The 27,796-nt window shown below is 34.8% G+C and overlaps 2 protein-coding genes across 3 annotated transcripts; both read right to left on the bottom strand.

The window, feature by feature from the left end:
- Window positions 1-668: 668 nt before the first annotated feature.
- LOC143547502 (ENHANCER OF AG-4 protein 2-like) lies at window positions 669-12,924 on the bottom strand. Its single transcript, XM_077038910.1, has 14 exons — window positions 12,782-12,924; window positions 11,444-11,520; window positions 10,356-10,807; window positions 8,892-10,203; window positions 8,392-8,809; window positions 6,401-6,509; window positions 6,211-6,323; window positions 5,942-6,129; window positions 5,190-5,769; window positions 4,688-5,099; window positions 2,990-3,085; window positions 2,815-2,896; window positions 2,589-2,745; window positions 669-1,028 (listed from the first exon to the last, which is right to left on the bottom strand). The coding sequence occupies exons 1-12, from the start codon at window positions 12,890-12,892 to the stop codon at window positions 2,844-2,846; spliced, it is 3,921 nt and encodes a 1,306-aa protein (XP_076895025.1). The 5' UTR covers window positions 12,893-12,924; the 3' UTR covers window positions 669-1,028; window positions 2,589-2,745; window positions 2,815-2,843.
- Window positions 12,925-18,856: 5,932 nt separating this feature from the next.
- On the bottom strand, window positions 18,857-26,686 carry LOC143547472 (geranylgeranyl transferase type-2 subunit alpha 1-like). 2 transcript variants are annotated; one of them, XM_077038888.1, is made up of 8 exons: window positions 26,571-26,686; window positions 22,741-22,922; window positions 21,514-21,670; window positions 21,337-21,441; window positions 20,515-21,246; window positions 20,264-20,441; window positions 19,971-20,157; window positions 18,857-19,321 (listed from the first exon to the last, which is right to left on the bottom strand). In XM_077038888.1, exons 1-8 carry the CDS (start codon window positions 26,684-26,686, stop codon window positions 18,933-18,935), a joined length of 2,046 nt encoding a protein of 681 aa, XP_076895003.1. In that variant the 3' UTR covers window positions 18,857-18,932. The 2 variants fall into 2 exon arrangements, with proteins under 2 accessions (XP_076895003.1, XP_076895004.1); XM_077038889.1 differs by lacking the exon at window positions 26,571-26,686 and adding an exon at window positions 23,007-23,122.
- Window positions 26,687-27,796: the final 1,110 nt, after the last annotated feature.

A 27,796-nucleotide genomic window follows, 5' to 3' on the forward strand; every position in this document is an offset into this window, starting at 1 on the left:
TAACTAATAATATTTTTGGCTCCATTAATTCATGAATTCACCCTTAAATATGCGTATATACAAATTCGATAGCCCCAAAAGTTATATTGTCACAATATGCAAACAAAGTGTCATGTATGATGTGGCTTTAGACCTTTGATTATTGTTATCAAATAGACGTTAGATGATGACACATAATGCAATGACGTGTATCATATAGCTTTAAGTCCGTATTAAACCAATGTTGTAAAAGTCGTTAGGCGGTCCTAGGCGGTCGACTGGGGAGTTGCGAGTACTCGGGAGTAGTTGGGGATTACTCGTAAAATACCTAAGGAGTAGTCGGCCGAGGCGGGGAGTAATCGGGGAGTACTAGGCCACCTACTCGGGAGTTTTACAACATTGTATTAAACAAAAGTTGGTCTAGTACGTGAATATAATGTAGTTACGTGAGTTAAGGCCGCATAAAACTTTGCTTCGCTAATGATCTAGCATCAAAGATGACCGGAGTTCAAAGAGGGTGATGGTTTTTGTGAAGAGTAATCGCGGAATTTGTACAGCGCGTTTCAAATTTTACACGAGTGACCCAAAACTTCAATTTAAAATGCACTTGGTTTGTAAGTTTAAGAATGAAACTTCATATGTTTCTTCAAAACTATTATAGTATTTGCCTTCAAACATGAGCGTTTTACAAACCAAACACGCCTTAGTTCTCATGACACGAGTTTGAATAAAAAAATATCACAGTGAAGTATATTGTAAACATTTATCAAAAACTAACACGAAAAAGAATGTTTCGGATAGCAAAATTCTTACTTGTTTTCATGGTTCTTTGGTGCACATTCTGAAGAAAAGAAATGGCTTTGCTCGGTCCATGCCAGCATGACGCCACTAGACAAGTTCATGGTAACATCTATCCCACTTCACTAACATGCCAATCTTCACATCAACCTCCGTATAAATGATAAATGACATCGTTACGTTAATAACTAACTAGTACAAGTGGTGGTTGATAATAACACGCACGCACAGCAAATAATCTCCAGGAACTCCTGTTACTAGCAAATAAAATTTTTGAACCATGAAGTTACCTCACAGAAGTTAATATAATTAATGACCAAATGACAAAACAAAGAAAAAAAACAAAATATGCAGTTGGCCCAGTGAAAAACATGTAAAATATGCCTCAATCTTTACATAAATTGCCATAAAAGAAAATAGGTAATTTTAGAAATGGTTTATAAAATCATTGCAAAAAAGAAGTATGTTTGTATCATTTTACAACTAAAAAGGGTAATACTCCATAAATAGCAAATAAGAATTAATCTCGTTAAACCACCTCTAGAATTTTAGAAAATTGTCAACGTTCAATAAGGTTTAACTATATGTTTTAGAATAATTACTTTATTCGCTAGTTTTGATTAAAATTAATAAACTAAATTAAATGGTGATAATTGTAAAAGAGGTATTTACAAAACCTTGTAATATTATATTTTTATTTTTATTTATAAATTATAATATATTTCATTTTAAGCTAGCAAACTTAGTGAATATATTAAAATATTATTGTATGAAATTAAAGTAAAACAACTGCAAAGCATCTTATTTAAAATACTCCCGTGACACCAGGAGTATTTATTGAGTAGAATAAATCAAATTTCAGGTTATTCAAATTTGAAGATTTGAAAATTGTGATCCAATTCGAATAATATTTCGAATAAACCAATTGGAATTTGAGTTAAAATCAGGTTTATTTGATTTATTAAAAAAGCTAAAAAATTTACAAATTAGAATTGCAAAAAAAAATCAAATCGTTATTTCCCTAAACTTGTAATACATAATTGCAAAATCTGAATTAAACATAAAAAAGAGTCGATCAAATATTCAAATGTAATTACTAATTAGATTATCTGATTTTTCTTCTGGCTCATAAAATGAATTAGACAACCTCAAATGATCATATATCACAAATTCGAATTCAACTAAACAATTTATTAGGTTCACGAATACGAATCTGATTCAAATAAGCCGAAATTTAAACTTGGTTCAAATATAAATTCGAGTTTTTAAAGTGTGATTCGAAAAATGAACACCCCTAGGTGACACGCATAGTTTTCCTTTACGTACGTCAGCTTCTTTGGTTCATAAAGAAAAAAAGGACAGTCTCATATATACTACAAAAGCTAAAAATATAATTAATACTAAAGAAAAATACAACCTTTTTGATATACTTATCTAAGTTAGTATGTGAAATACAGATTGTTTTTTGAGAAAAAAAAAATACGAAGATCAAATAAAAGATCTTCAAAATTATACAAATATCAGTTGTCATTAGAACATCTAATGAAAGACAGAAAGAACTTAAAAAAGTAGAATAAAATATGCGAAAGTCAGAAAAACAAAAAAAAAATGAAAATATAACCAAAAAACTCCAAATATGCACAGGGAGATAAGAAAGAGTTTAAAAACCACCATTAAAAAGGTCCATTCTATTTCAGCCATCTGAGCAAAGAAGTAATTCTTTATGTTCTAAAGATAAATGACATATTATTCTAGTTTACATTATAGTCGAAAGAAGATGTAAGAAATGAGTACTAGATATGCGGGCTTACACTCTGTTGTCCAGGAAGGATCTGCCAAGGGAAAAAACTACAATATACAATTTTGCAAAGGCCCTCTTCACAACTCCCATCAATTGGTAAAATTTGGTACCCGATATGCAAAACAAAAACGCACCAAGCCTTACGACATATCAACCAAAGTCACCACCTATGAAAAACATAATGAAAATTAATTAAAAAAAAAACATCAGAGATGCTGAGCTTGAGCAAGCCTTACAGGTATTCACATCCTAACCAGCAGCTTACTTAAGCTGGTCTCCAAGCATTATGAGATGGCATCATCAGCGAACCACTGTGGCCTGAAAACGAAAGAAACTAAGTTAAATCAAGCCCACAAACCATACTTTGGAGGTTAAGAAGCAAGATGAAGAATAAAAGGCTGCTTAAATCACCTGGAACAGGAGCACCAGCTGGAACTATATTCTGGCCCGCGGGTTGAAAACTAACGTTACTGGTTGGGGGTCTCTCCATAGGCGGTCGAAAATAACCTGCCATGGGAAAACTGATTAGTCAACAAACTAAAGTTCATGCAAAACTTCTAAGAATAAGATGAATCTAGAGGTAAACCACACCATCCAAAACAATACTCATATGCAGATTATTACTCTTCATTTTTTGTTAAGTCATTGTTCCAACTTGGTATAAACAGTATCTTTTTCTATCAGACAATTTTGGAAGCCACGAGTTAACTTTGTAAGTGTGTTGACATGGTTTTAAGCCAAAATTGCGTAGCTAACTTACTTAAACAGAAATCCTATTACTTTCATTCTTTTCTCTAGAGCGTTTACAAAAAAGCAGAAGCATAAAAAATAGATAACCACTGATCAATAAAAAAAAGGGGGAAACAAGTCATGATTTCTCAACAGTAATCCCCAAGTTTAACAAGATCATAGTGAGGTCTGAATCAAGTAAAGCATCATTTAAAAATTGATTAATTTTTTAGTAATTGTTCTTATAAACATGAAGGATCTACCTGCAGTTCTGATGTAAAAAAAAAGATATTACAAAATAAGAAAAACAGGCCATCATTGGTGGGTGTGGGTGTGTGATATAGAAGTCTTTTATTGCAGTAAATGCTCAATAACATAAGTTGACTTAGAACCGATCAAGCGCATTTCGTTAAAACTTATCTTGGTAATTGTAAAGATACTGATTTGCCATGGCATTCAATTTTGTCAGGTGGGGACATACAGATTGTAATTAGAATCCAATCTGAAGCCAACACATTTAACTACCGGTGCTTCAAAAAGGAACACCTAAAACAACAATCACCGTCACCTAGGTCTATCAATTGTCGAAGTTAAGGAAAAAAAAAAGAACAAATTTGTCTAAGTTAGAAAGGATTAAATTCAAGCGTTTTTGCTATTTACAGCACAAACCTAGCAACCTATTATTTAATTCAACCACGACATTCTCTCAAGTAATATCGGTTTTATTTGCCATCATGTAACTCATACTCAAAAATCTCGCCACAAAAAATGGATGTAAGATCATTAGATGCATCTTCCTTTAGATTTTTGTGTCTTTATAGCTTTATTTGATACTTAACCTTCTATCTAAAAGAACACTTATTAAAACGAATAAATTGCATGTAAAAAAGATGGTTGATGTTTTTCCCTGTCAATTCAATTCAACTCAACTTTCTACTTGCTACTAAGCCCCATTAGTGTTACGCTGTCTATCGAAAATTCAGCTTAGTTGGTGACCTCATTCCTCGTGTGTTCTCTAGATCATTGCCTTAAATTTGTTTTGCATGCTCGTCGTTCTCCATATATTACTGTTCTTATGCCTCATAACACATATAATATAAGCAAATTAGCAAACTAACCAACAATGCATGATGCTTTAAACAACCACTGGCTTATAGCTCATATAGGAAAAGAAACTGCAGAGCACTAACCACCAAAATCACATCAAAGACATAAAGCATATACAAATATTAAACATCAATTAAAACATGTCAAGAGTAACAGGTTCAGACATTACTAAACATCAAAGTTCATGCATCTAAAAGTACTTAGTTACCAAAGCTACTATGCATCTAAAAGTACTTAGTTACCAAAGCTACTTTCGAAAGTAAAACTTCATACCTTCCTGAACAAAAGGAGGGCCCGTGGATAGCGGTGGCCTCCCATTACTTATCCATGCACCATGCTGACTTTCAGTGCCAAACTCATTAGGAGGCGGCCTCCATTGTTCATCAGCACCATACCGCCTCATGCCATCAGGAGGTTTTGTTATTCCATACCGAGGAGGGTATGGATGCTGTTGCATTGCAGGATTAGGATACGGAAATTGACTAGCAGCAGTTTGAGTCAGCATGGGAGGTTGAAATGTTCTTGAAGGTAAAGATACATTTCCATTTTGGAACTGCTGTGATTGAGAACCTTGAGGATTTGTATATGTTTCACGTACAGTTGGCAAAAAGGGTGATGGTTGCTGAGAGAACACTTCGCCTCTGACTGCAGCATCATGAGCTCCAACACGAGGGTTCATAGGTGCCTGAAAAAGTCGGTTCTCAACATATTATTATATTATTATTATTATCAATATAATACAATTCAATATCGTGAAAGCAATGGTTCAGTTTACATTGGATGGCATAGGCTGCCCTGATGATTGAGAAAACGGCGCCTGTGGTGGACCCGCAAGAACAGGATATGTTTGTGATGGAAGCATGGATGGAGGAGGTGGGGGAGGTGGTAGAGGTGATGGAGTTGTCGGAGGTGGTGGAACCATGGGCGGTGACAGAGGTGGTGGAGGTGAAGAAGGCAAGGGAGGAGTGGGAGGAGGAGAATCGGGTGGCAGTGGTGGTGAACCTTCACGAAGAGGGGACGCATCATTGGAAATAGTTTTGGCTGTGTCCATTTTCCTAGTGGTGCCATCATCCTCTTGAACAGCCTCATATGAACCACCATCTGTCAAGTTTTTTTCATCTTTTGGATGTCCAGACACATCTTCCATTTCTAGTTCACCATCCACATCTTCCAAGATACAGTGACGTCTTTCATTTGAAGTTACTGAACACGTTTCAAGCTCTCCTGTGGCAGTGTTTTGTTCTAGTACTGATTTACCGCTGCCTTCTTTATGTGAAAAGTTTAGAAAATCATCATCTTCTTCTTCTTCAAAGACATTAGCTGACAAAAGTCCAGGCAGCTGGAACATTGCATTGCTAGAAATAACAAAAAATAATAATAATACATAAACTTCTGCACATATTTCAATCTTATAACTAGATGATGCAATTCACATTTAATCCATTGAGTGTGAACCTCATATTTAGATTTATATAGCATTAATTTGCTTACTAACAAAGACTTGTGAGAGGATTAAAGATCACTCACCTCCCATATTCATCAACGAGCATGCCCTCCATCTCTCTGATAGGATCATCGACAGCCCGTTCAGCTCGAGATGGGCGCTTGGAGAAAAAACCAGCAGAAGTATCATCATTTGAAGACCCAATGTCCTCTATATAGCTCCGAAGTAGAGAATCAGGTAAAATTTTCCTCTCAAGCCACAATTTTAGAACCTGTAAAATATTCATCAACTCAAATTCCATAAGTACAAACTTTATAACCCAAGTTGTAATCTGAAAGAAAAAAGCAACCACCTTTAGGCATTGACGACGATTCTCGCGAGCGCTAGCACCTGGTGGAGCAGCAGCTCCTAAAATACGAGGCAATGCTTCTTGAACAGTAGGAATATAAGAGGCTCCAGCAATGCCTGAAAATATAAAGATTTAGTACATTCGAAATATAAAAATGATAAGAAAAGTAATGTACGTAGTCAAATAAATTTACCTTTCTGTGAATGAGAGCACTGAGTAATTGAATCCACCAGAAAAAAAAGATCCACTCTTCGATGCAAGCTGGATTCATTTTCCAACTTCTTGGTAAGAAGCTCCACAACCTGCAGAACAGTGTCATGCACAATTGTAATTTCAACCAATTAAAAATCTCTGAATAATTTATTTTACCAATCATAAAACATAAGCAACATGGCGTACGCAAACCAGCAAGCACTTAGTTACTCTTCACATTGGAATGCAGTTCATTTCAACAAGCAATGAGTAGAAGATTTTAGAAACTAATCAACATGCTCAATCCAATACCTACTTAAGTAATATAAACTGGCAATGAGATTTGGGCAATTTAACAGTATTTGAAGAAACACTTCCTGATCATGATTCCTATTGAAAAGGATGTATCTCACTTTAAGCTGGCTTGGAATTGATTATAAAGAAATTTAGGGCTGCAACTAACAAATATTTCACATGTTGCTGATACAGTAATACACCTCCAACTGATCAAAATTATCATACAACATACAATTTCCTACATGCTGAAACATAGATTCAAATAAACATAAGTCCTCCCCGATTGAACTGTTGGAAACTTACACCATCACTTACAAGGTAGAAGATCTAAGAGCATTCTCATACCACCCCCTATCTCTAAACCAAAAATTACACCAAAACTCACTACATTCTCTCTCCATTTCAATTAGATAATATTTTTCATACCTTAACTTTTCTCATTCCCTCACTCACAACCACGTTTAAAAAATATTAAAAAATTATAGATGGTGAACAGTAGCTTTTTTCAAATATACAGAAAAATCACTATGTTTTCTAAAATATAAAAACTCTTCACTCACAACACCCTAAATCACTCTCTAAATTATAAAAACACCTCTCACATCAAATAGGGGGTCGGATGAGAATGCTCTAAGCCACTGAAAGCCAAAAGAGAGAACAGCTACAACTTATAAGCTCAAAGAGACTACCTAAACAATTAATCCACAAAAGGTCTCCAACCATACACAGGCCCACGATGTGGAAATACATTAAGTGGTTTACAGCCTGCTCAAAACAACCTATGACAAGAAGCACTCCAGTAGAAAACTATGCGAACGTTCTAGAAAAACAATATTTAAATAGAATATGTCGATGCCAAAAGTGAACACACAAGCCTATAAAAAGCCACACGATGGGACCAAGATAGTCTTATTGAGCATAGCTTCTTAAGAATTGTAACTAAAGTGTTGATAATCAACCAGATTTTATGCCCAAAAAAAGATAATATTCTCTTTCATTTAGCATTTAAAGGAGTAATACAGTTGAAGTACAGAGAATCTGTGCAAAGTGGTGCTTCTTGATCTAGATAAAGCATACTGATAACTGCCAAAATAATGCGGTGTGCTCAAGAAACAAGCACCTATAATAAAGAGATTAAATTTTTTAAGACCATAGGTGTGATGAGCATATAATGCCCAAAAAATGTTTCCTAACTAATATTGAGCCACAAACACAATACTTGGTGCTTTTCTTTAGTTTATGAATGAGCTAGTGAAGGACATAAAAAATCATATAGCAAAATGCATGTTTTCACATCAAGTATTGAATTTCCTTTAAAAAGACTGAATGAAGTTTTATTATGAAGTTGGAAGCACAGAAAAGCCAAAACATCCTAACATCTCACAATAGAAGATCTCCAAGTTCTTCCGTTCTAGTCCTCCTCACTCTCTGAATTTATGCCCGCCCCTTAACAATAAAGTAGTTAGGTAAGCATTAAAATGCAACTAACAACTTTCTATATCTCAAACTTCCTATCTACACAAAAGACAATGTCTTGTGTGTGGGCTTCTACTAGTAAAACAAAATTAAACAAGTTAAGAGACCCAAAACTGCATCACCAAACTATCAGCAATACATAGCATTGTATGGTGCAAATATATAAGGTTTCCTAAAATGTCCATTAACATGAAATACAAAAGTAATGCATTTTCCTACCTCGCTGGCAATACCATGTTTTGCACAGTCAATTGCATGCCGTGTTGCACGCCCAATGCTTTCTTTTGTTCTTGTTAAAGTTTCTATCATTCCTTCAAAAGCATCACGAGAAACAGCCGCCTCAGTTCCACCACTAAGAGATCCGCCAGCAAGGCGTTGTCCTGAACTGGCCCTACTCTCAAGTTCTGCAGAATCAGGCTGATCCTCTGCCTTAGATGTAGGCTGAACAGTAGAAACAAAACCAGGACTCCTTCCATATGTTTCAGTGTGCAAAAAGTTACTTTCATGCACAAGGTTGTGTGATTGGGCCTGTTTTCTTTTTGCCTGAGCAACAGCAATTAGATGTCTCATTGATTTACTCGAATCTGCATTTCCCGAATCAGCCAATGAAGTTGTTTGATCCACTCGCAATTCAGACCTGTATCAGCCAGAGGAATACCATTAGCAGCAGAAAAGATGCCAACTTTTAAGAGCAGCAATAAAAGCACATTCTGACACACCTTTCACTAGAAAAACTAGACAACAAGTTGCTATCACTAGGTTTCTTCAATACAGCTGCAGAATCATTAACCCGTGAACTTGCCTTTGGAGTAGTTTTTGAAGTAATTTTCTGCTTCTCCCCAGAAAAAACAGCACTGCTTCTCTCATTTACTGCAGTATTTTTAGAATGATGTCCAGAGTCATTAATACCAATAATCCCAATTGAGGCCTTAGATGACCCCGACTGACCCTTCTTTTGAGAAACAGTACCAGAAGCTTTGCCTAAAGACTTGTTAACTTTAGAAGGTTCTGCCATTTTGTTGTTAGCATCTGAAGGAGACTTGATGGGAGAGACAAACTTCTTTAGAATCTCTTCAGAGGATTTATTTTCAGGTTCTGTTTTCCCAGGAGTGTGACTCAACTTCACTTCAACTGTTTCTGTAATATCTTTCTGAGAATTGGGCACAGGTTCTTTCACATGTACACTTTTTCTCAAACTAGGAGAGCCTTGAATCGCTTCAGAGACTTCCTCAACAGTTGTTGAAGTGTGTGAGGCTTTATCGACCACTTTAGATGGCCTTCCATGCACGGGAGTCTTGGGCTCATCTTCATCATCATCATCATCATCATCACATATACGAACAGCTCTCCTCTTCACAGGCACTTGAATACCAGATTTTACAGAATCGGTATTCTCCCCTTTTTTGGGTGTAACAGAGCTTTCAGTTCTATTTTCAGACATTGAAGTGGGACTAGACATGTCCTCCAGTACCAAACGACGGCGTTTATTGATTTGGACAACATCTTCATCACCAATAACTCCAGAGCCATTTGTCTGCCCCTTGGTTGACAATCGGTTTTTTGTTTTCAAATGTAGCGTTGACTTTCTGACTTCATTTTTTCTGTCCATTTGGGGCTTCTTCAGGGTGTCATCCGAGTATTTCGACTTTTTCGTGGGATGCAAAACTCCATTATTAGGAACATTGCTTTTCCCTAAACCGAGTTCAGACTTTGTTTTCCTTCCAGTACCTTCAACATCCTTTAATATGTCACCAGTCAATCCAACATGTGTTTTATTCTTCGTTTTCTTAATACTGTCCCTAGATTCTTGGTTTGCCACACTCACAGTAGCTTCATTAGTGCTCACATGTGAGGCAGTCCTTCGTATTACATCCTTCGCGTTCTCAGTTGCAGAACTTGCACCTGTTGGGCTATTAATTTTGTTTATTCCATCAACACCATCATGGTTGTTCTTTGAAACTTTTGCAATCTTATTGGATTTCTGCCCATTTGTTTCTACCTTCACTCCAGTCTTTGAGTTGGTATTATGACCTAAAGCATACAAATGTATCCAATTAAACACACACTAAAATCCAAACATGGCATCGCATAAGCAACTGTAGTAAGCCCCAAATCCCTATACATATCAAACTATTAGCTTACAAAACAACAAACATAATAACAACAGTAGCAATACGTTGTACCTGCACTAGAAGTAGAAATGCCCTCCCCATTAGGTGAGGTTATATCATCATTGGAAAGTTCAGCTTGTTCTTTGGTAGAAAGAGATGAACGATTATTAACAAGGGGTGAGATGTTAGGGACTACATACTCATTATCCCTGTGTATGTGAGAGCACCTTTCTAATCCAGGGCCTTGATTTAGAATATCATTTGGAGATGCTTGACCACTAGGTCCATCAGTAGTCATTCCATCATCCACCATCTCCATAGCATTAGCATTAGACTGAAGCGTCTGTCCATCATTACCATCCTTCAAAGAATCTGAACTCTTAGTCTCCAGCCCATCAAATACGTCACAAATCTCCCTCACAGCTTGAGAAAAGTATTTAACTGTCTTTCCTTTACATCTATTCAGCAATTTGTCTTTTGATTCCCTAGTAAAAGGCTGAATATCGACTGGAGCTACAAACGCTCTGCAATTTGAAACATAAGAGAAAGATAACACTAGTAAGTAAAACTTAATAAAGAATAAACAGTTTTTGAAAACTTTAACTAACCTGCACTCAATAAACTAGCAATACAATTGCCTACTTGATGGTTCTAATCACGTTTGTGGGTCAAAAGTGATGAGTAAAATTCCAATAATCATGCAATCAAAGTTAATTAAAACAGTCAAAAGTCTAAGCACTAACACAAGCAATGCTTGATTTAGGCATAAGGGTTATGTCTTTTTATTTCTTTTATGATTAGAAGTTGTTTCTTACATACATATAGCTAGTAGGATTTAGTTGCAAGATCTACCAGTTTTTACTTCTTAATTTCTGATATAACAATTTGAGCCAATTGTCCAACAGCACTTCCACGCGCATTATTCTAATAATTATGAACTCTCTGTATAATAAAAGATGACTTTAGACATTTTAACCGTAAAATTGTCAACAAGTTTCATGCATTCAATTGTCTGTTACAATGTCTTTCTTCAAACATAGCATGTGTTGATGGCATTTGCCACACCTCGTCAACAGAAGTTAAACTTTTCCGATTGGTAGCCAAAACAAGACAGTAAATTCACATAACTAAAGTAGCCTTCACGAGTAACCAGTACTTACATTTCCTCGGTACCAAAGAAATGTACAAAACATTTTCTTGGATCAGGATTTCGTTGCCAATCTGCAGGATTGCTAATCTGCATAAAGAAATTAAAACAAACAAACAAAAGGCTTTAAGAAACCTTCTACCATCAGTTTATCTTTACAAAATGTGAAAATGACACATGCAAGCAGTACATCATGAAGCATAAGGCCTAACAATATACGTTAGCCTTCTAACACTTTCATGTCACAAAACGTTGAACTAATCAAGGTTTGTACAGTATTAGATAATTAGAATCAACAGAATAGTAGGCACCTCAAAATATCAATCCGCTAGAATCGAGTCAATACAAAATGTGGAACTAGAAAATCAAATAAGCATCCTAAGCATAATCATTAATCACATCTGATGGCTTAACGAGTAATTTAAAGCTACTACCAATACGAGTGCCTATAGCAACTAACGGAACGAAGCTAACCAACAAAAACACAAGTCGGAAAGTATGCCGCCGTCCACAGCCTACTAGATCATTAAAAAATAAGTAATCCAAGTTCTAAGTTATCCATCCCAAACAAACAGAATAAAATCAACAGTTCCTTTCGCACAGCAAAAACTGAATCGAATCGAACGAGAAGTCAAGAACACAATGCTAGTGATCTAAAAGAATAAAAAGTTGAAATTTAAAGCTACTACCTATACACGAGTGCCTACGACAAATAGCAACTAAGGGAACGAAGATACGAAGCTAACCACCAAAAACACACAAGTCGGAAAGTATACCGCGTCCACAGCCTACGATATTATTAACAAACGAAGTAATTCAAGTTCTAGGTTAGCAATTCTAAACAAACAGATTAAAATCAATAGTTCCTATTATGAAGCAAAAACCGAACTGAATCAAACTAAATCACAATGCTAATGATCTAAAAGAACAAAAGGTTAACGAGAAATTTAAAGCTACTATCTATACGAGTGCCTACGAGGAATAGCAACTAACGAACGAAGCTAAAAAAATCATATAAAAGGTAGACCTAAAAAATCATATAAACAGCCTAAGTATAATCATTAATCACATCTGATGGCTTAACGAGTTACAAAAGTTAACGAGAAATTTAAAGCTACCACCTATACGAGAGCCTACAACGAATAGCAACTAACTGAACGAAACTAACCACCAAAAACTCAAGTCGGAAAGTATACCGCCGTCCAAGTAATTCAAGTTCTAGGTTAGCAATTCTAAACAAACAGATTAAAATCAACAGTTCCTATCACGAAGCAAAAACCGAAAGGAATCGAATAAAAGCACAATGCATAATAATATAATAATAATAATAATAATAATAATAATATCTAACCTTGGCAGGCCAAGCAGGAAAGCCCTTGACCTTAGCGAGAACAAGATCGCCGTAATTTAGGTTACTCGCCTTGGCTCCTTTCGCTCCGCCGCGTTTCCGCCCTGGAGCCATCGGGCATATCGTCTTCGGTTACAAAACCCTAACTAACGGGAACACGCGAATGAGTTATCGGAAACCTAACGCTTCGATTCGATTGGATGTGAATCCAAAGCCCTAGGTTCAAGGCGATCGTGTGTGTGTGTGTGAGTGCGTGTTCGAGAAGATTCGATAACCGGAAGAAAGGAAGGAGGTTATTTTGTTGAGGCGGTGGATTGAAAGAGTGGGGGTGTGGTGATGATGATGGACACCATTTTTGCCAAGTAAATACCCAAACAAAAATAATAATATAGTATCCGGTAAGTCAGTCGTCTACTTGTTTAATGATTTTTATAGTCACGTCAAAATTAATATGTACGGTTCAAATTTTGTATAGCGGTGTGGTGGTTAGGCATTGTTAGAAAAAAAAGTGGTGTTTCAGGATTGGTCGTTGTGTGTCACCACCTCCCACCTATCTAGTGGCGAAGCTTGGACTAAGACACTGCCTGTATACAAAATTTCACAAACGAAGGGGGCTATGCTCAGATTTTCGGCTGAAAACGACTGAATTTACACTGCGTACGAAAACGGCTAATTTACACTACGTGTAAAAAATTTCTAACGAAAACGTGTAAATATACACTATTGCGTGAAAAAACGGGGGAGGGGGGGGGGAGACCCCGGGCCCTAAGCAAGCTTCGTCGTTGCACCTATCCTACACAATTCGATCAAGATTATCACTGCAAGGCTATAGTAAAGGTGCGCGGGGTCTTATCGTCTGTCTGGACGTTGGTATTGCGCCGATTGCACTACGATAGAGTTGTAATGCACTATTTATTCCGTATGTTTGTTGGAAAAAACAGAGGTTATTTGTATTCCTCGGGATCCCATTATTGGCCGAACCGTGAGCCATGCTTCATAATTGGCTCACTGTGTATTAGAAAAATGTTATATTCATATTTGGCAATAGTAAATTTGATATATCTAGTTGCATTTGTCATGATGTTTGCTAATCCACATTGTAATGTGTGTATTTAAAATAGTGTATGTATAAGCAATGTGTGAATCTTGTGTAGGGTTGTAAGCGAACCGAACATCCAGCAATGTCCAACTATTTGATTGGTGGGAAGTTCGTTTATATTCATCCGCTTAATAAACGGACCAGACATGGACAAAAAAATTATGTCGTTTAATAATAACCAAGGTTGCAAAAGTCGCTAGACGGACTCTAGGCAACAGACTGGGGAATTGGGAGTACTCGGACATGGTAAATATGAAAAAAATTAATTTTTGGATATTATATATTTGTCAAAATAAGCATAATTCACGCCAAAAGGATACTCTACCAGACTCAACTTTTGAATAACTTTTAACCGACTTTTAGAGAACCCTAGCCTGACTAGCCCCACTTTTGAACGCCTAGCCCGACTTTTTGCTGACTTTTAGAAATTCCCAGCCCGAATTTTGACCACCTAGCCTGCCTCACCTGACTTTTAACCGACTTTGACCGCCTCCGACTAATCCAGGCCGACTAGTTTAACCTTATAATCTACTCGTCGTGACTAAAGGACCTATGAAATACTCGTGGGCGTTGACTACAAGGCATGAAACTTATTTAGTCGTGACGAGTAAATGATTAGTGAACGTGCTCGTTATGGTTAGTTTAAGAACACATAGCAAGTTCTAATTGGATCTACAAACTACTCGTCGCGACCAGCTTATAATGCATATTTCTGGAATTTCTTGCAAATGATACCTAAAACTTGAAATTTGTTTTCATAAATGCTTATTATGGGAATTTTCCCTAATATAAATCACAATTTACAACCAAAACCATATATTAACACATATAATACAAAACAAGCAAAAAGTTACTTATGGGCCAAGTTGTATCTGTAAGTTTTGCTCTCGTTCAGCCCTTCTCATTCCCGTTCAACCCGCTCTCGATCCTGCTCCTGTTCCAGATCTTATTCCATTTGTTCCGAATGGGTTTCCAGATTTTCTCAAGCCTCCCGTTCTTCTGTAATTTAGATTGAACATCTCGGGCCTAAAATTTGTTACAACCTATATAACTAATACATAATAATACATAAAAAAACAAACAAACATACACGCACATACATATGCTCAAAATAGGATACATATCAAAACGGGTTTTCGGGTTAAAACAATTTGATCGATCAAAAAAATATCAAATAAGCAACATTCAATTTAATGGGCAAAAAAGTTTATAATAGCACACACATTCAACTCACCAGGTAACATTCAACTCACCAGGTGAAGATGTATAAATACGCTTACGAGTTTGCCCACAATGCTAAAGACTAGAGTAGAACACCAAATAAACCAATGCACATGCTACAGAAGGAAAAAATGATCAAGATGATGATAAATGGACTAGCAAACGTAAACAAAATGTAAATGAATATCAAAACATAGTTTCCTCTTCGAATAAGAAGCAAACGTTGAAAACCTTTTTTTCATATATTTAGGATAAACCAATAGCATGATCAACAAAAAGATGGTGTTGGCATAAAAGCAAAACTCCTGCATAACCCGGATTAGTATCAATTTATAAACAGGATTTTGTGTATGTTAACATTACTGTACAACCATCAATCTTTTCAGAAAAAATAGGTTTTTTTTTTCTTATTTAACTCATTTGGCACTAAGGTTTATAGACGAATCACCATACAATTGTACGTTGTTTAAGATTACAGTAAATAAATCCATCACTTTGTTTATCATAATTTAGGTATTGTATATTCAATGGATTTTTGGTTTTTTTTTTCAGTTATAAAAAAGGCCATTTGTTTGCTTTAAGTTAAAATTAAAGTGTTGATTAAAATAGTAGTTTATGCGTGGGTCAAAATGGTAATTTATGACAAATGTATTGTATCTTTGTGCAGGTCAAACTCTGTATGTATGTGCAGTATATGTATATGTGCAAGTGTGTGAAAGGATAATTTTTTCTGTCCATGCATGTTAGGCCCATGCCCTTAAGAGATGTAACAATTTGTTGCTACATAACTTTAAGTTCACCTGTTTTTTTTTTTTTTTTTAACTTAAGGCCCACAAGGATTGGTGGCTTGAATCCCCTAATGGAAATTAGGATACCTAAGAATTATAATATCACGTTATCAGAGAATTTGGATTACCGTGCCCAACCCGGTATAAGTTGTATAGATTTTACAGTTTACATTTTGTTTCTGACCGAGGTACAATGTTTTTTAGCTCTGCTTATATATTAGTTTTTCTCCTAAGATGCAGTAGGCTTTTTTTATGTATATTTAGCATCAAAATGAAGATAGTGCAGAACAAATTGATTGCTTTTGTGATGAGGGCGGGAGCTTTTTAGAGAGGATTTGTAAAGCTGCAAGATTGTATGATGGTTGCATTGTAAATTTACCCTTTAATATGATGCTAAAAGGATTTATTTTACTGGTGTGTTAAAAAAGGTTAGGTGAGTCAAGACAGACAACAAACATTTGATGCAATTTAAAGCAGTTTGTCATACAAATCAAAGATTATTAACATTTAAAGTCAAAAGTGCATATCTTCTTAGTTAATACTTAGATTAGCAAACTATACTTATTACAGTTTGAGAGTTTTTTTACGGGTTACTATCTATGTATCCTAGACCCTAGTAGTATTTATGTATACTCATAATAATTGAGTAGACATTTAAAAGCTAAAAACACATGAATGAATGAATAGGTAATAATTTGAACACCTAATTTAGTATAGGTAAACAACATCAAGTAACAATTATTTCATCAAATCCAAGATTAGATTAGCAAACTATATACTTTGAGAAATTACCTGAGTGGCGGCAGATGAAACGAACCTATTTATTTGATTTGAAAGTTGGACTGGACGGCGGTGGCAATTAGTTACTTGTGGCGTCAACGGTATACGGACAAAAGCGTCGTTTGGAACAACCCAAGAAAACTAGCCAAACCAAATACCAAACTATATATATAGCACCATTACCAGAGAGACAAATAGCTACCTCCCACCCATTCCATTCCATCAACTTCTTATTCAGTAACCTCATGCTTCCAACTCCGGCTTCCAACAGTTCGACCTCACTACTTTGTTTTAATTCCTCTCCTTCTCTCTCTATACACTCCAGCCTCAATCATCAATTCCTCAATCAATTCTTCTTCAACAATCAATCAATTTCTTTTAATTGATGTCAGTTTCTATGTAATATAATCATTCTAATTGTTACTATCTATGCTATAAAAACAGCAACACGAAATTCTTCATCACCAGACTCTGCATGAGGTGTGTTATACTCCTCCTTTGTATTATATATTGTCAATTCCCATGATTGTTGATTTTTCATATTCACTACTCTTTTGATTTCATTCTAGCTTTGAAACATGTTAGCTAATTCACGTTTAAATTTGGTTTAATTGGTGGATAATTAATTAGGTTTAATTTTCTTAGGTACCATAACAATAGATTTACATGTTAAAATTACACCAGATTACATTACCTCAAGTACCATAACATTGATGCAAAGAACTCGACTTTAAAGACATCTAATTCTTCTTAATCGATTGCTTGAAGAAGCAGGGATTACACCTGTATGCAGAAAACGCACCGCCTTTGCGGCTCCAATCAATAATATTTATCAAATCAATTTTGAAATCGAGCTTGAAATTAAACGAGGCAGACTCAGACTCGATTTTGCAGTTAAACGAGGCAACCTACGTAATAATACTTATCAAATCAATCGCACACACAGGCACCACATTACTCACGTCTAATTCGAGTCTGTTCGATTTCTAGGCCTTGCAATTTGACTAGCAGCTATGGAGAGTTCCGACGCTAAGAACAAAGGATCTCAATGTGTTCGTGTTGCCATTAATATTCGTCCGCTGGTTACTACGGAGCTACTCGTTGGATGCTCCGACTGCATTAGTGTTACTCCTGGTGAACCGCAGGTTATTATTATAATTATTATCGTCCTGGTTTTAATTTAGTAGCTGATTTGAAGTTTGTTACGGTTAGGGCTTAATTCATGCTTATTATTATTATTATTATTATTATTATTAACAAGTAATAATAAAGTAAAGTGGAATTGTTAGTACATACATGTGATTGTGATGATTATGAAGAAACTGAGACTGAATAGATCGAATCTTAGCAGCCTTGATAGCCGATGCATTCTCGTCTACTGGCGTTGAAGGCTTTCTAGGTCTTCCGTGCATGATTATCTTTATCAACACCAATTTCACATAGATCGACTCCAATTGTATTACAATCTTTTCTCGAGCTTGAAATTAAACGAGGCAGACTCAACTCGATTTTGAAGTTAAACGAGTTCGGGTTGTAACCGATCTGAGTTGACTTGGCTCATTTTTGTAACCAACCTGAACTCGGTTCCGCTCGTTGGCTCAATCTTTGGCTGGTTTAACTTTAAAATCGAGTCCGAAGTCTAGCCAACTGCCTCGTTTAATTTCTCATACAAGTTGTACCCAAAACTCAATCACACTTTCCTATTTGTAGGTATATATAAAATTAAATATCCTAAACATGATCTAAAGGATACAATAAACACTAAGCAAATCAAGTGATCATCACCTGAGCCTAAAATCATCAAGAACTAAAAACACAATTCTATGAGTTTGCGTCTATACTGATTTCTGTTCATTTCATTGTGAAGATATATGTTCATTTATTTATGTCCGTTTAGGCTCGTGAACCGTTCATTTATAACATAAAAAAACACTAGCACGTTAATTTTCTTAACGGACGAACACATACAAAGAAAATTTGTCCGGTTAAACTTAAATGAAAACACCCAACAAGCCTTGTTCAGTCCCGAGGGTTCGTTTACATGCCTTCACCTGGTAGTATATAATCGTATGATAACATTTTAACAAAATTCTAAACGGTGAACACCGGAAGTACTTAAATAAACACAAGGGGGGTCTGAATACCAACTTCAAGGTACAAGGTTTAGACACGTGAAAGATGAAAGTGCGCAATCATGGTTTGAGGTTAAGCTTCACGGTACCTGTAATTTACGATTATACCCTCCCGGCTAAAACAAAAACCCTTCTTAATGCAATTCTTCACCACCAAGCCATTTAAGACCAGGGAATAATTTAACCAAGAACAACACAAATCTTTCATCAACAACCGCATTTCCAATAATATCTAACTGCTTGACATCTAGACCTCCGAAAACAGAATAAGCTTCCCAAAAATGCACCACTTTTTCATCAGCAGTAGCAAACTCTTCAAACTTTTTATCATAATCACGCGTGTGTGACAGTGGAGATGAACATAAATACCGCCTCGTGTCCACAGTGTGTACCCCGATCTCATTGTAGGAGATATTTAACACCCTTAGTGACTTCAAGAATCTCAAAGGTTCCAATGCCGTAAAGCTGCCGAGTTTGTTGTGACTAAGGTTTAAGAATGAGAGAAGCTGCAAAGCCTCCAATCCTGTGATAGTCCCAAAAAGGCAGTATCTTAGTTATATATATATATATGTGTGTGTGTGTGTATAACTAAGATATGAGATATAATGCACTAGAGAGGAGATATAACAAAATACTAAACCAACAGGGAAGGTTGTAGATTATGGGTCAAAATGGGTAATTTTGGTACAAGTCAAAGGTTGAAACAAGTACGGTTGGGTTGACAATGACAGTTGAATTATAACGTGGATTGCCTAAAAATATAAGTTGCTTCTAATAAACAAGTGTGACAAATATGATTCCAGAAACTATATTGTTTTGATAATAATCTAATATTTTGAGTAAAATGATGTTGGGAGTTTTATGCACTAAGAATGCATTCTAACCACCGTTCTATCTGTTTGTTTTATGCTAATTCTTTTGTTATTTTACCTGTTTTGACCTTTAAATATCAAACCATGACCAGAATGGATTATTTTATAAGCAAATGGGTCAAAAGTATAAATGATTAAAGCGTTATATATAATTAAAAAATGTATATTATTTCAATATTTAATTACCGCCTCTATCCAAAGTATTTTTCTCGAAAGAGGAAAATGTTTCGTTTCAAAGACCAAGTAAATGTGAGATGTGTAAAGCATTCATGTGAGATTTGACAGTTATAGATTTTTTACCTTCAATAGAATGAAGTTGGTTGTGGCTGAGATCTAGACTTTGCACCCATAATAACCGTTCAAGGGATCCAAATCGTGATAAAGATAAAGAATTCAATCTTAAACACACAGGACCGGTGATATTTGAAGAAGTTGACTCTTTATACTGCCAGCAGTACTTCATCAAAGACTCCTTGCTAGAAGTCAACTGCAATATCAGAGAAATACTTATAATTGGGTCCGTTTGGATTATGTTTTTATCTCCAACAGGTGAAACATGTGAAAGTCATAAAAATATGTGATAAAAAAAATACCTGTTTTAGAAAAACCAAGCTGTACCCATCCTTGTAATATTGGTAATGTGTGGGGTCCAACTCCATCAACTCGGAATATAGTTGCAAAACTTCCTCCACGTGAGTCGTATTTGGAGTATCAGTTATCATGGCATCATTCGCCATCAATAATCTCGCGAGAGTAAGCTTCCCAATTTTACTATCAAATAATACAAATGTTAAATAAGAATAATAAGAGTATTTAAAACAAAAGGTCACAGACGGCCGCATACCACTCTGCCCATGTCAATAATTCTCGATAATTATCAATTTCACTAGCTATCATCTCAGACTTCCATTTTGGAGATGTAAATTGCTCATAATCACTTGTTAACTCAAAATATGATTCAAACAAATTCATCACGTTTGAATTTATGTCAACTGTAGAGAAATTCTCATCTGTCATTAATATCCTTGCTAAACTCTGTCCTTCAGGTTGCAAATCATGGCATACAGAAACTGTAAACGCGAAAGACCAGTGTTGGCTACATGGAACACCATTTAAAGATATTATGCCTTGAGAATCTTCTGAGCTAACTTTCACTTGAAAGATCTTTGCTGAGTTAATTTCTCCAAGAGGGATGGTCAGATGGGTCAACCAGGCTCGACCACATTTAAACGTATTTGCTGAAAGCGGGCTCCATGTAATGTTTTTAAATATGTCCTTCTCAACTTGAACACTAACTGTATGTAAGTTTACACCTTCAACTGGCTCATTAAAAAAGAGAACGACAGGGAAGGTCGTTTTAGTAATTTCAAAACCATGAGGAGGCCATGAAGAAACTAACTTAGGCATGTCGACTTTAACAGTTTGATCCAGAAGCCATAGATGATAGAACCACCCACTTTGATCATCTGGGTCGGTAAAAACTGCATTTCTTACAAACTCATACTCCTCTTTTAAAAATATCTCCTTAGGAAAATATCCATCAACCTTTTTTTCCAGCAGATGAGATAAGAGTACACTGAAAATATCAAGAAATCACACAATAATAAAAGAAAAGTCAAAAACAATCTTCATTAAACATAATGCAAATGAAAATAAGAGGCCTTACCTACGATTGTGCCAGGCAGAATAATTACTGAAGTTATCATTTATCATATCTGTTGTAAACTGTAGCTCCTTCTCATCTGATATGTTCTTCAATCCTGCTATAAATCTGAAAAGGACATAACAAATAAGATCCATAATTCCATAGTAAAATATATATATACCAAATTAATGTATTTACCTTCGGTAATTCCACGCATGAAAATTACGGGTGTCTTGCTTCTGGAATAGATTTAAAAGCTTTAACTCCCGCTCTGTTGAAGCATTCCCTTTGCTTATCACCCATTTCCGATGATGCCATGCTCCATAAGACTTGAAATTCTTCCTTAGTGCACTCTCTACCTACACATACAGTCAAAACATTATCACCTTCAAGCAAGAACAATTCTAAAGAATTTCAGGCATCAGTTAAAACCATAATATTGCCATTCAAAAACTTTTTTACTAATCCTATTGTGTGTAATCTTCACGGTTTCACCATCAGAATACAAGTACATACAGCAAAACCTTTGGCACAAACTTAGTGATCCTAGCACTCCGATAAGCTGCATTTGCATTTTCACTGTCAAGCCTAGTACTTTCCAAATCGATCCGTCAAGATAGGAGTGATCCTACCACTCCAATAAGCTGCATTTGTATTTACATGGGAGTTGGCCAACACCCAAATGTTTATTGATAACCAAGAAACTTACTTAAACCTTGATTACAATGGCCAAACCCTACACAGTTTATATAGCTAACCTAATACACATTAGATTATAACGAGGATTACTAAATAATCGGAATTAATTTAAAACAAAAACTTATCCTAACAAGTTAAACCATTTTGCTGTTTAAGAAGTAACCGCCATCCATAAAACTTGTGCCTTGCACGCCAGGTCAATGTTTATAAAGTTAATTTCGATAGGTTATTATCGTTTAACCGGTTACATAGATTAGAGATTTTCCACCCAAACACCGGTTAGGAACTCTAACAGGTTATTAGAAAGAACTGGTTACATAAATTCAGTTACGTTAGGATAACAATCTACATATTTGCTGCAATTCTGCAAAACCTAGAATGATGTTGTAATGTTACAAACTGAGCAAAAATCAAAACTCACATCATTTTATTGGTAGAAATGTACCTTACAAACTTACGGTATAATAATAACAATAGGATGTATAAGCAAAATTAGAACTCTCATAATTTTGAGTGGAAAATCCCTAGCCTATGTAACCGGTTAACCGATAATAACCTAATGAAATTAACCTTATCAACATTAGCCGTACTAGCATACGTTCTGTTAACCGTATCCTACTAGAACAGTAAGCATATTTGCAGCAATTGTAGGTTAAAATGCACCTTATCTAATCACATAACAACAATAAGATATGTAATGAAACAACTGAAGTCAACTAGAGGAACCTACAACTCGCAATTCTTCATCAATGATCAATCTGATGCGATCAGCTTCCGCCACGTCAGCGTCCGGTTTAATGTTACTAATATTATGCTGGAAGGCGAGTTTGCGATAGTTCCAGGCGGTCATGAACTCCGGATTCAGCTCAATGAGCTTCGCGTTCACTTCTAGGGATTCGTTCGTGTAACTACAATCAATCGATCGATCGATGTATTATTATTATTAATAATAACAAGTAATAATAAAGTAAAGTGGAATTGTTAGTACATACGTGTGATTGTGATGATTATGAAGAAACTGAGACTGAATAGATCGAATCTTAGCAGCCTTGATAGCCGATGCATTCTCGTCTACTGGCGTTGAAGGCTTTCTAGGTCTTCCGTGCATGATTATCTTTATCAACGCCGATTTCAGATAGATCGACTCCAATTGTATTACAATCTTTTCTCGAGCTTGAAATTAAACGAGGCAGACTCAGACTCGATTTTGAAGTTAAACGAGGCAACCTACATAATAATACTTATCAAATCAATCGCACACACAGGCACCACATTACTCACGTCTAATTCGAATCTGTTTGATTTCTAGGCCTTGCAATTCGACTAGCAGCTATGGAGAGTTCCGACGCTAAGAACAAAGGATCTCAATCTGTTTGTGTTGCCGTTAATATTCGTCCGCTGGTTACTACAAAGCTACTCGTTGGATGCTCCGACTGCATTAGTGCTACTCCTGGTGAACCGCAGGTTATTATTATAATTATTATCGTCCTGGTTTTAATTTAGTAGCTGATTTGAAGTTTGTTACGGTTAAGGATTAATTCATGCTTATTATTATTATTATTTATTATTATTATTAACAAGTAATAATAAAGTAAAGTGGAATTGTTAGTACATACATGTGATTGTGATTCAGCTCAATGAGCTTCGCGTTCACTTCTAGGGCTTCGTTCGTGTAACTACAATCAATCGATCGATGTATTATTATTACTAGGTTAGAACCCGTGTGATACACGGGTTGATAAAAAAAGTAAATATATATAGAACAACCATTCATAATTTAAAAATAAGATCTACTTTTTGAAAAAAAAAAAAGATGTCTCAACTCGGGTGATTCAGATATCTCAAACTTTCAAGTAAGAAAAAAAAAAGAAAAAGATAGAGCTGAAATTCAAATAAAATAAATGTTGATGCTTTACAATAATTAATACCATGTAGTTGTTAAATTCGTTTTCCAAACACTCTAGTATCAATGAATTATCAGAAAACTTAGCAATACTAAAATTCATTGCTTGTTTCAAAACATTGTATTCTTGATATTAATCTTAAAGGCATAATTTATGTGTAGCAAACTGTTAAACATAGTTAGAAAAGCAAATCCCTGCAAAAGGAAAATCACAAAAAAAGAAAATAAAATTTGATGTTCAGAATAATATTATAGAACATAAATATTCATAATGTGATATAATGTTTGGAACTTAAATATTCAGTTGATATATAATTAATAATAAGGCTAACAGAAAAATATATTACATGGTATTTTGAAATTTAGTAATAATGGTCTTTGAAGAATCCATATAAGGCTTTGTAGTTCTATTATGAGACGAAGTAACAATAGGATTTGAAGAAGACATAATCGCCTTAGTAGCTGTATTAAGTGGTCTCATAATACTGCATACATAAATGGAGAATGATAGGCAATCCTTAAATAGTAAATGTAGATTTAATTTGAAATACAAGGAAAAATATCACATCTACATTTCCACAATAAATGGTATGTAAACATAAAATTTACGAATTATTTTAAATAAACGTAATGAGTTTAATGACAAATTTGAATTTGCTTATAATAAGTTTGTTAATTATAGAAAGTAACCACTAAAATCAATAAAAAAATTAATGGCATTAACATTTTTGAATATAGTTATTTACTTAATTATAGTAACAGTTATAAACATTTAGCAAAATAGTGATCCTCTCAAAATTTAATTTTGGCTGTAAAATGAGGGGTTGCTACTTGCTAGTATTTACACCTAAATGAAGTTTTAAGCATAAAAGAGTACTTACCAATGTATAATCGACTAAAGCTAATGGAAGCTTATTTTCTGCTGCAATCACGAGCCCACTATAAGCTGCAACCATCACCCAATTACATATCAACTATAGTGTCACCATGTTTACTATAATCCAAACAAAGGAATTTAGATTTATTTAATAATATTTGTTGATTTTATGTTTCTTGAAGCAAATTCATATTCTTTGAATACACTAAAGATGTTGCTTAAGTCACGTGATTAAATTTGTTTAAAGAAATTGAAGACAAATTTGGATTAACACCTCTAGAATCTTTACCCTGCTAATGCCTTGAACACTTATTGTGTATCTGTTTGCATATTGCATCAGACATCTGTAATATTTGTAATAAACAAACAACTATTATCTATATAATAATAACTTGTTTTGAAAAACGCATTTTAGTAAACAAACATGCAGTTAAGATAGATGATCTACCTGGAGCAAAAGTTTAAGTTGTTCTAAAGGCGCAACATCAGTTCTTGATCTGCAAGATATCCAAATAAACAAACAGTTAGTTATAAACCAGGGTAAAGTGCAACATAGTTGTTTAGGTCAAGAGTAAAGATAATCAAGGGTAAATTCTGAAACTTATAATTGGTTCCTTGCACCTATCATAAATCATAACATTTTCATGATTATTTATTATGGCCAGCACTGATTAGAATAGGTAAGAAAACCTGAAAATGAGCTAAAAGCATCTTAACCACATGTTCGTGTTTCCTTCTGGCATGTTCTACCTTACTCTTGTAGTAACATTAATTGTAATACACAAGTGACACATCTATTATCTATACAATAATACCTTCTTTACAAATACATTTCATCTTAATAGCAGGTAGGGGTGTACATGAAACCGACATAGCCTGAAAACAGACACGCAATTAAGATCAAAAAAATAAAATATCATAAAGCCAATGGTCTTGATGCAACAAACCTAATTCAAGACTAATAGCTGCAAGCCTCAACAGCTTGACTTCAAAATTTTAATTCTTTAATTACCCATAGATCAAAATAAATCTGCAATTTGTTTAAATTGATTCCCAAACATAAACCAATTAAAAAATCCAAAAATCACGACACAGAATGTATCCAACATTCTCAAAGTAAATAATCGATTTTATTTTCTTTGTAATAACCGAAGAAAATCAAAATGACTTTAAATAACTAAGAGAAAAAAACTACGTCTAGACCGAAACAACATAAATTACAAGTCTGAGTGGATTTTTGTCAACATCATGAAACGCAAAACAATTTAAAAATCAAATCTTCTTTCAAAATTAAACCACTTCTTCAATATTGTAATCGAATATGATATTGCTGATACCTTTAAAGTTGAAGACGATGATGGATATTGCACTTTATGTATAATTCAATCTGTAATCAAAGTTAGGGTTAGTATTATAGAGACCGAAAGTTGAAAATCACATATGCAGATGATTAATACCAGAATCATTGAAGACGACGGAGGATTAATCATATGCGGCCGTTTGAGATTGAGAGATTTCTAGGTTAAGTCTTGAGAAGGTTGTAGTGAAGTTTTGAGATATAAAGGCTCCAATAATAACAAAATGGTTCAAGTCGGGTTGTTTAACTGACCCGCGATGATTATGCGAATTATATAAATATAAAATGAAATTCTAAGAAAATGCCGCATTTGGTGAAAATCCTATTCTTTTATTAGATTGGAAGATTATTATTATTATTATTATTATTATTATTATTAACAAGTAATAATAAAGTAAAGTGGAATTGTTAGTACATACATGTGATTGTGATGATTATGAAGAAACTGAGACTGAATAGATCGAATCTTAGCAGCCTTGATAGCCGATGCATTCTCGTCTACTGGCGTTGAAGGCTTTCTAGGTCTTCCGTGCATGATTATCTTTATCAACGCCGATTTCACATAGATCGACTCCAATTGTATTACAATCTTTTCTCGAGCTTGAAATTAAACGAGGCAGACTCAGACTCGATTTTGAAGTTAAACGAGGCAACCTACATAATAATACTTATCAAATCAATCGCACACATAGGCACCACATTACTCATGTCTAATTCGAATCTGTTCGATTTCTAGGCCTTGCAATTCGAATAGCAGCTATGGAGAGTTCCGACGCTAAGAACAAAGGATCTCAATCTGTTTGTGTTGCCGTTAATATTCGTCCGCTGGTTACTACGGAGCTACTCGTTGGATGCTCCGACTGCATTAGTGTTACTCCTGGTGAACCGCAGGTTATTATTTTCGACAAAAGCCCCCAAATTTCGACAAGTGCATTTTCATCCAAATTCATCTTACCATTTGTGAGTTCGCTTTCACACTCAGCACGCATCGCTATTAATTGAGAAAATGTTAAGAGTCTACAAGTTACAATGGTTGCTTTACGAAATTTACTTTCTTAAAATGAATAAGCCCAATTAAGATGTGGACTTATAGGTGCAGTTTGTAAATTGGTAGATTCATTCCATAAAAGCTTTTTACATGGATACCGGTTTGATTTACTGTTTTTGATATTTTCATGTTTTTAATAAATAAACTATGTTATTTTTTGTCCTTGATATATATACATTAATTTCCAGTGCCCGATGTCAAATTACATTTACGTTTGAAATAAAAAGCCATTTTAACATAGGTGGACTATCCTTAATTTAGAGCTAAATTAAGATGGTTTAAGACGTTTTAATTACCACATAACTTTTTATCAATATATATATATATATATAGGGAGAGTATCAAGAGAAAACTCACATTTAGAGAGAAAATTTAAAAACTCTTAAAAACTTTTAAAAAATTATTTTTAATTAAAAATAGAAAAATATTTTCAAAATTCTATTTTAGCCATTATTCTTATATTTTCTTATATTTCACTCGAAAAATAAAAAAAACCGTTGTAATGCACGTACGTATTACTGTGCGATACCATTGTATTACACATGTGTATTACTATGTATTTTTGAGTTTAATAGTGTTTTATTGCATATATTCAAT

The sequence above is a fragment of the Bidens hawaiensis genome, unplaced genomic scaffold, assembly GCF_021521415.1.
Source record: "Bidens hawaiensis isolate Kalapana, Puna unplaced genomic scaffold, B.hawaiensis_p1.1 tig00014722_1, whole genome shotgun sequence".
Taxonomy (NCBI): Eukaryota; Viridiplantae; Streptophyta; class Magnoliopsida; order Asterales; family Asteraceae; genus Bidens; species Bidens hawaiensis.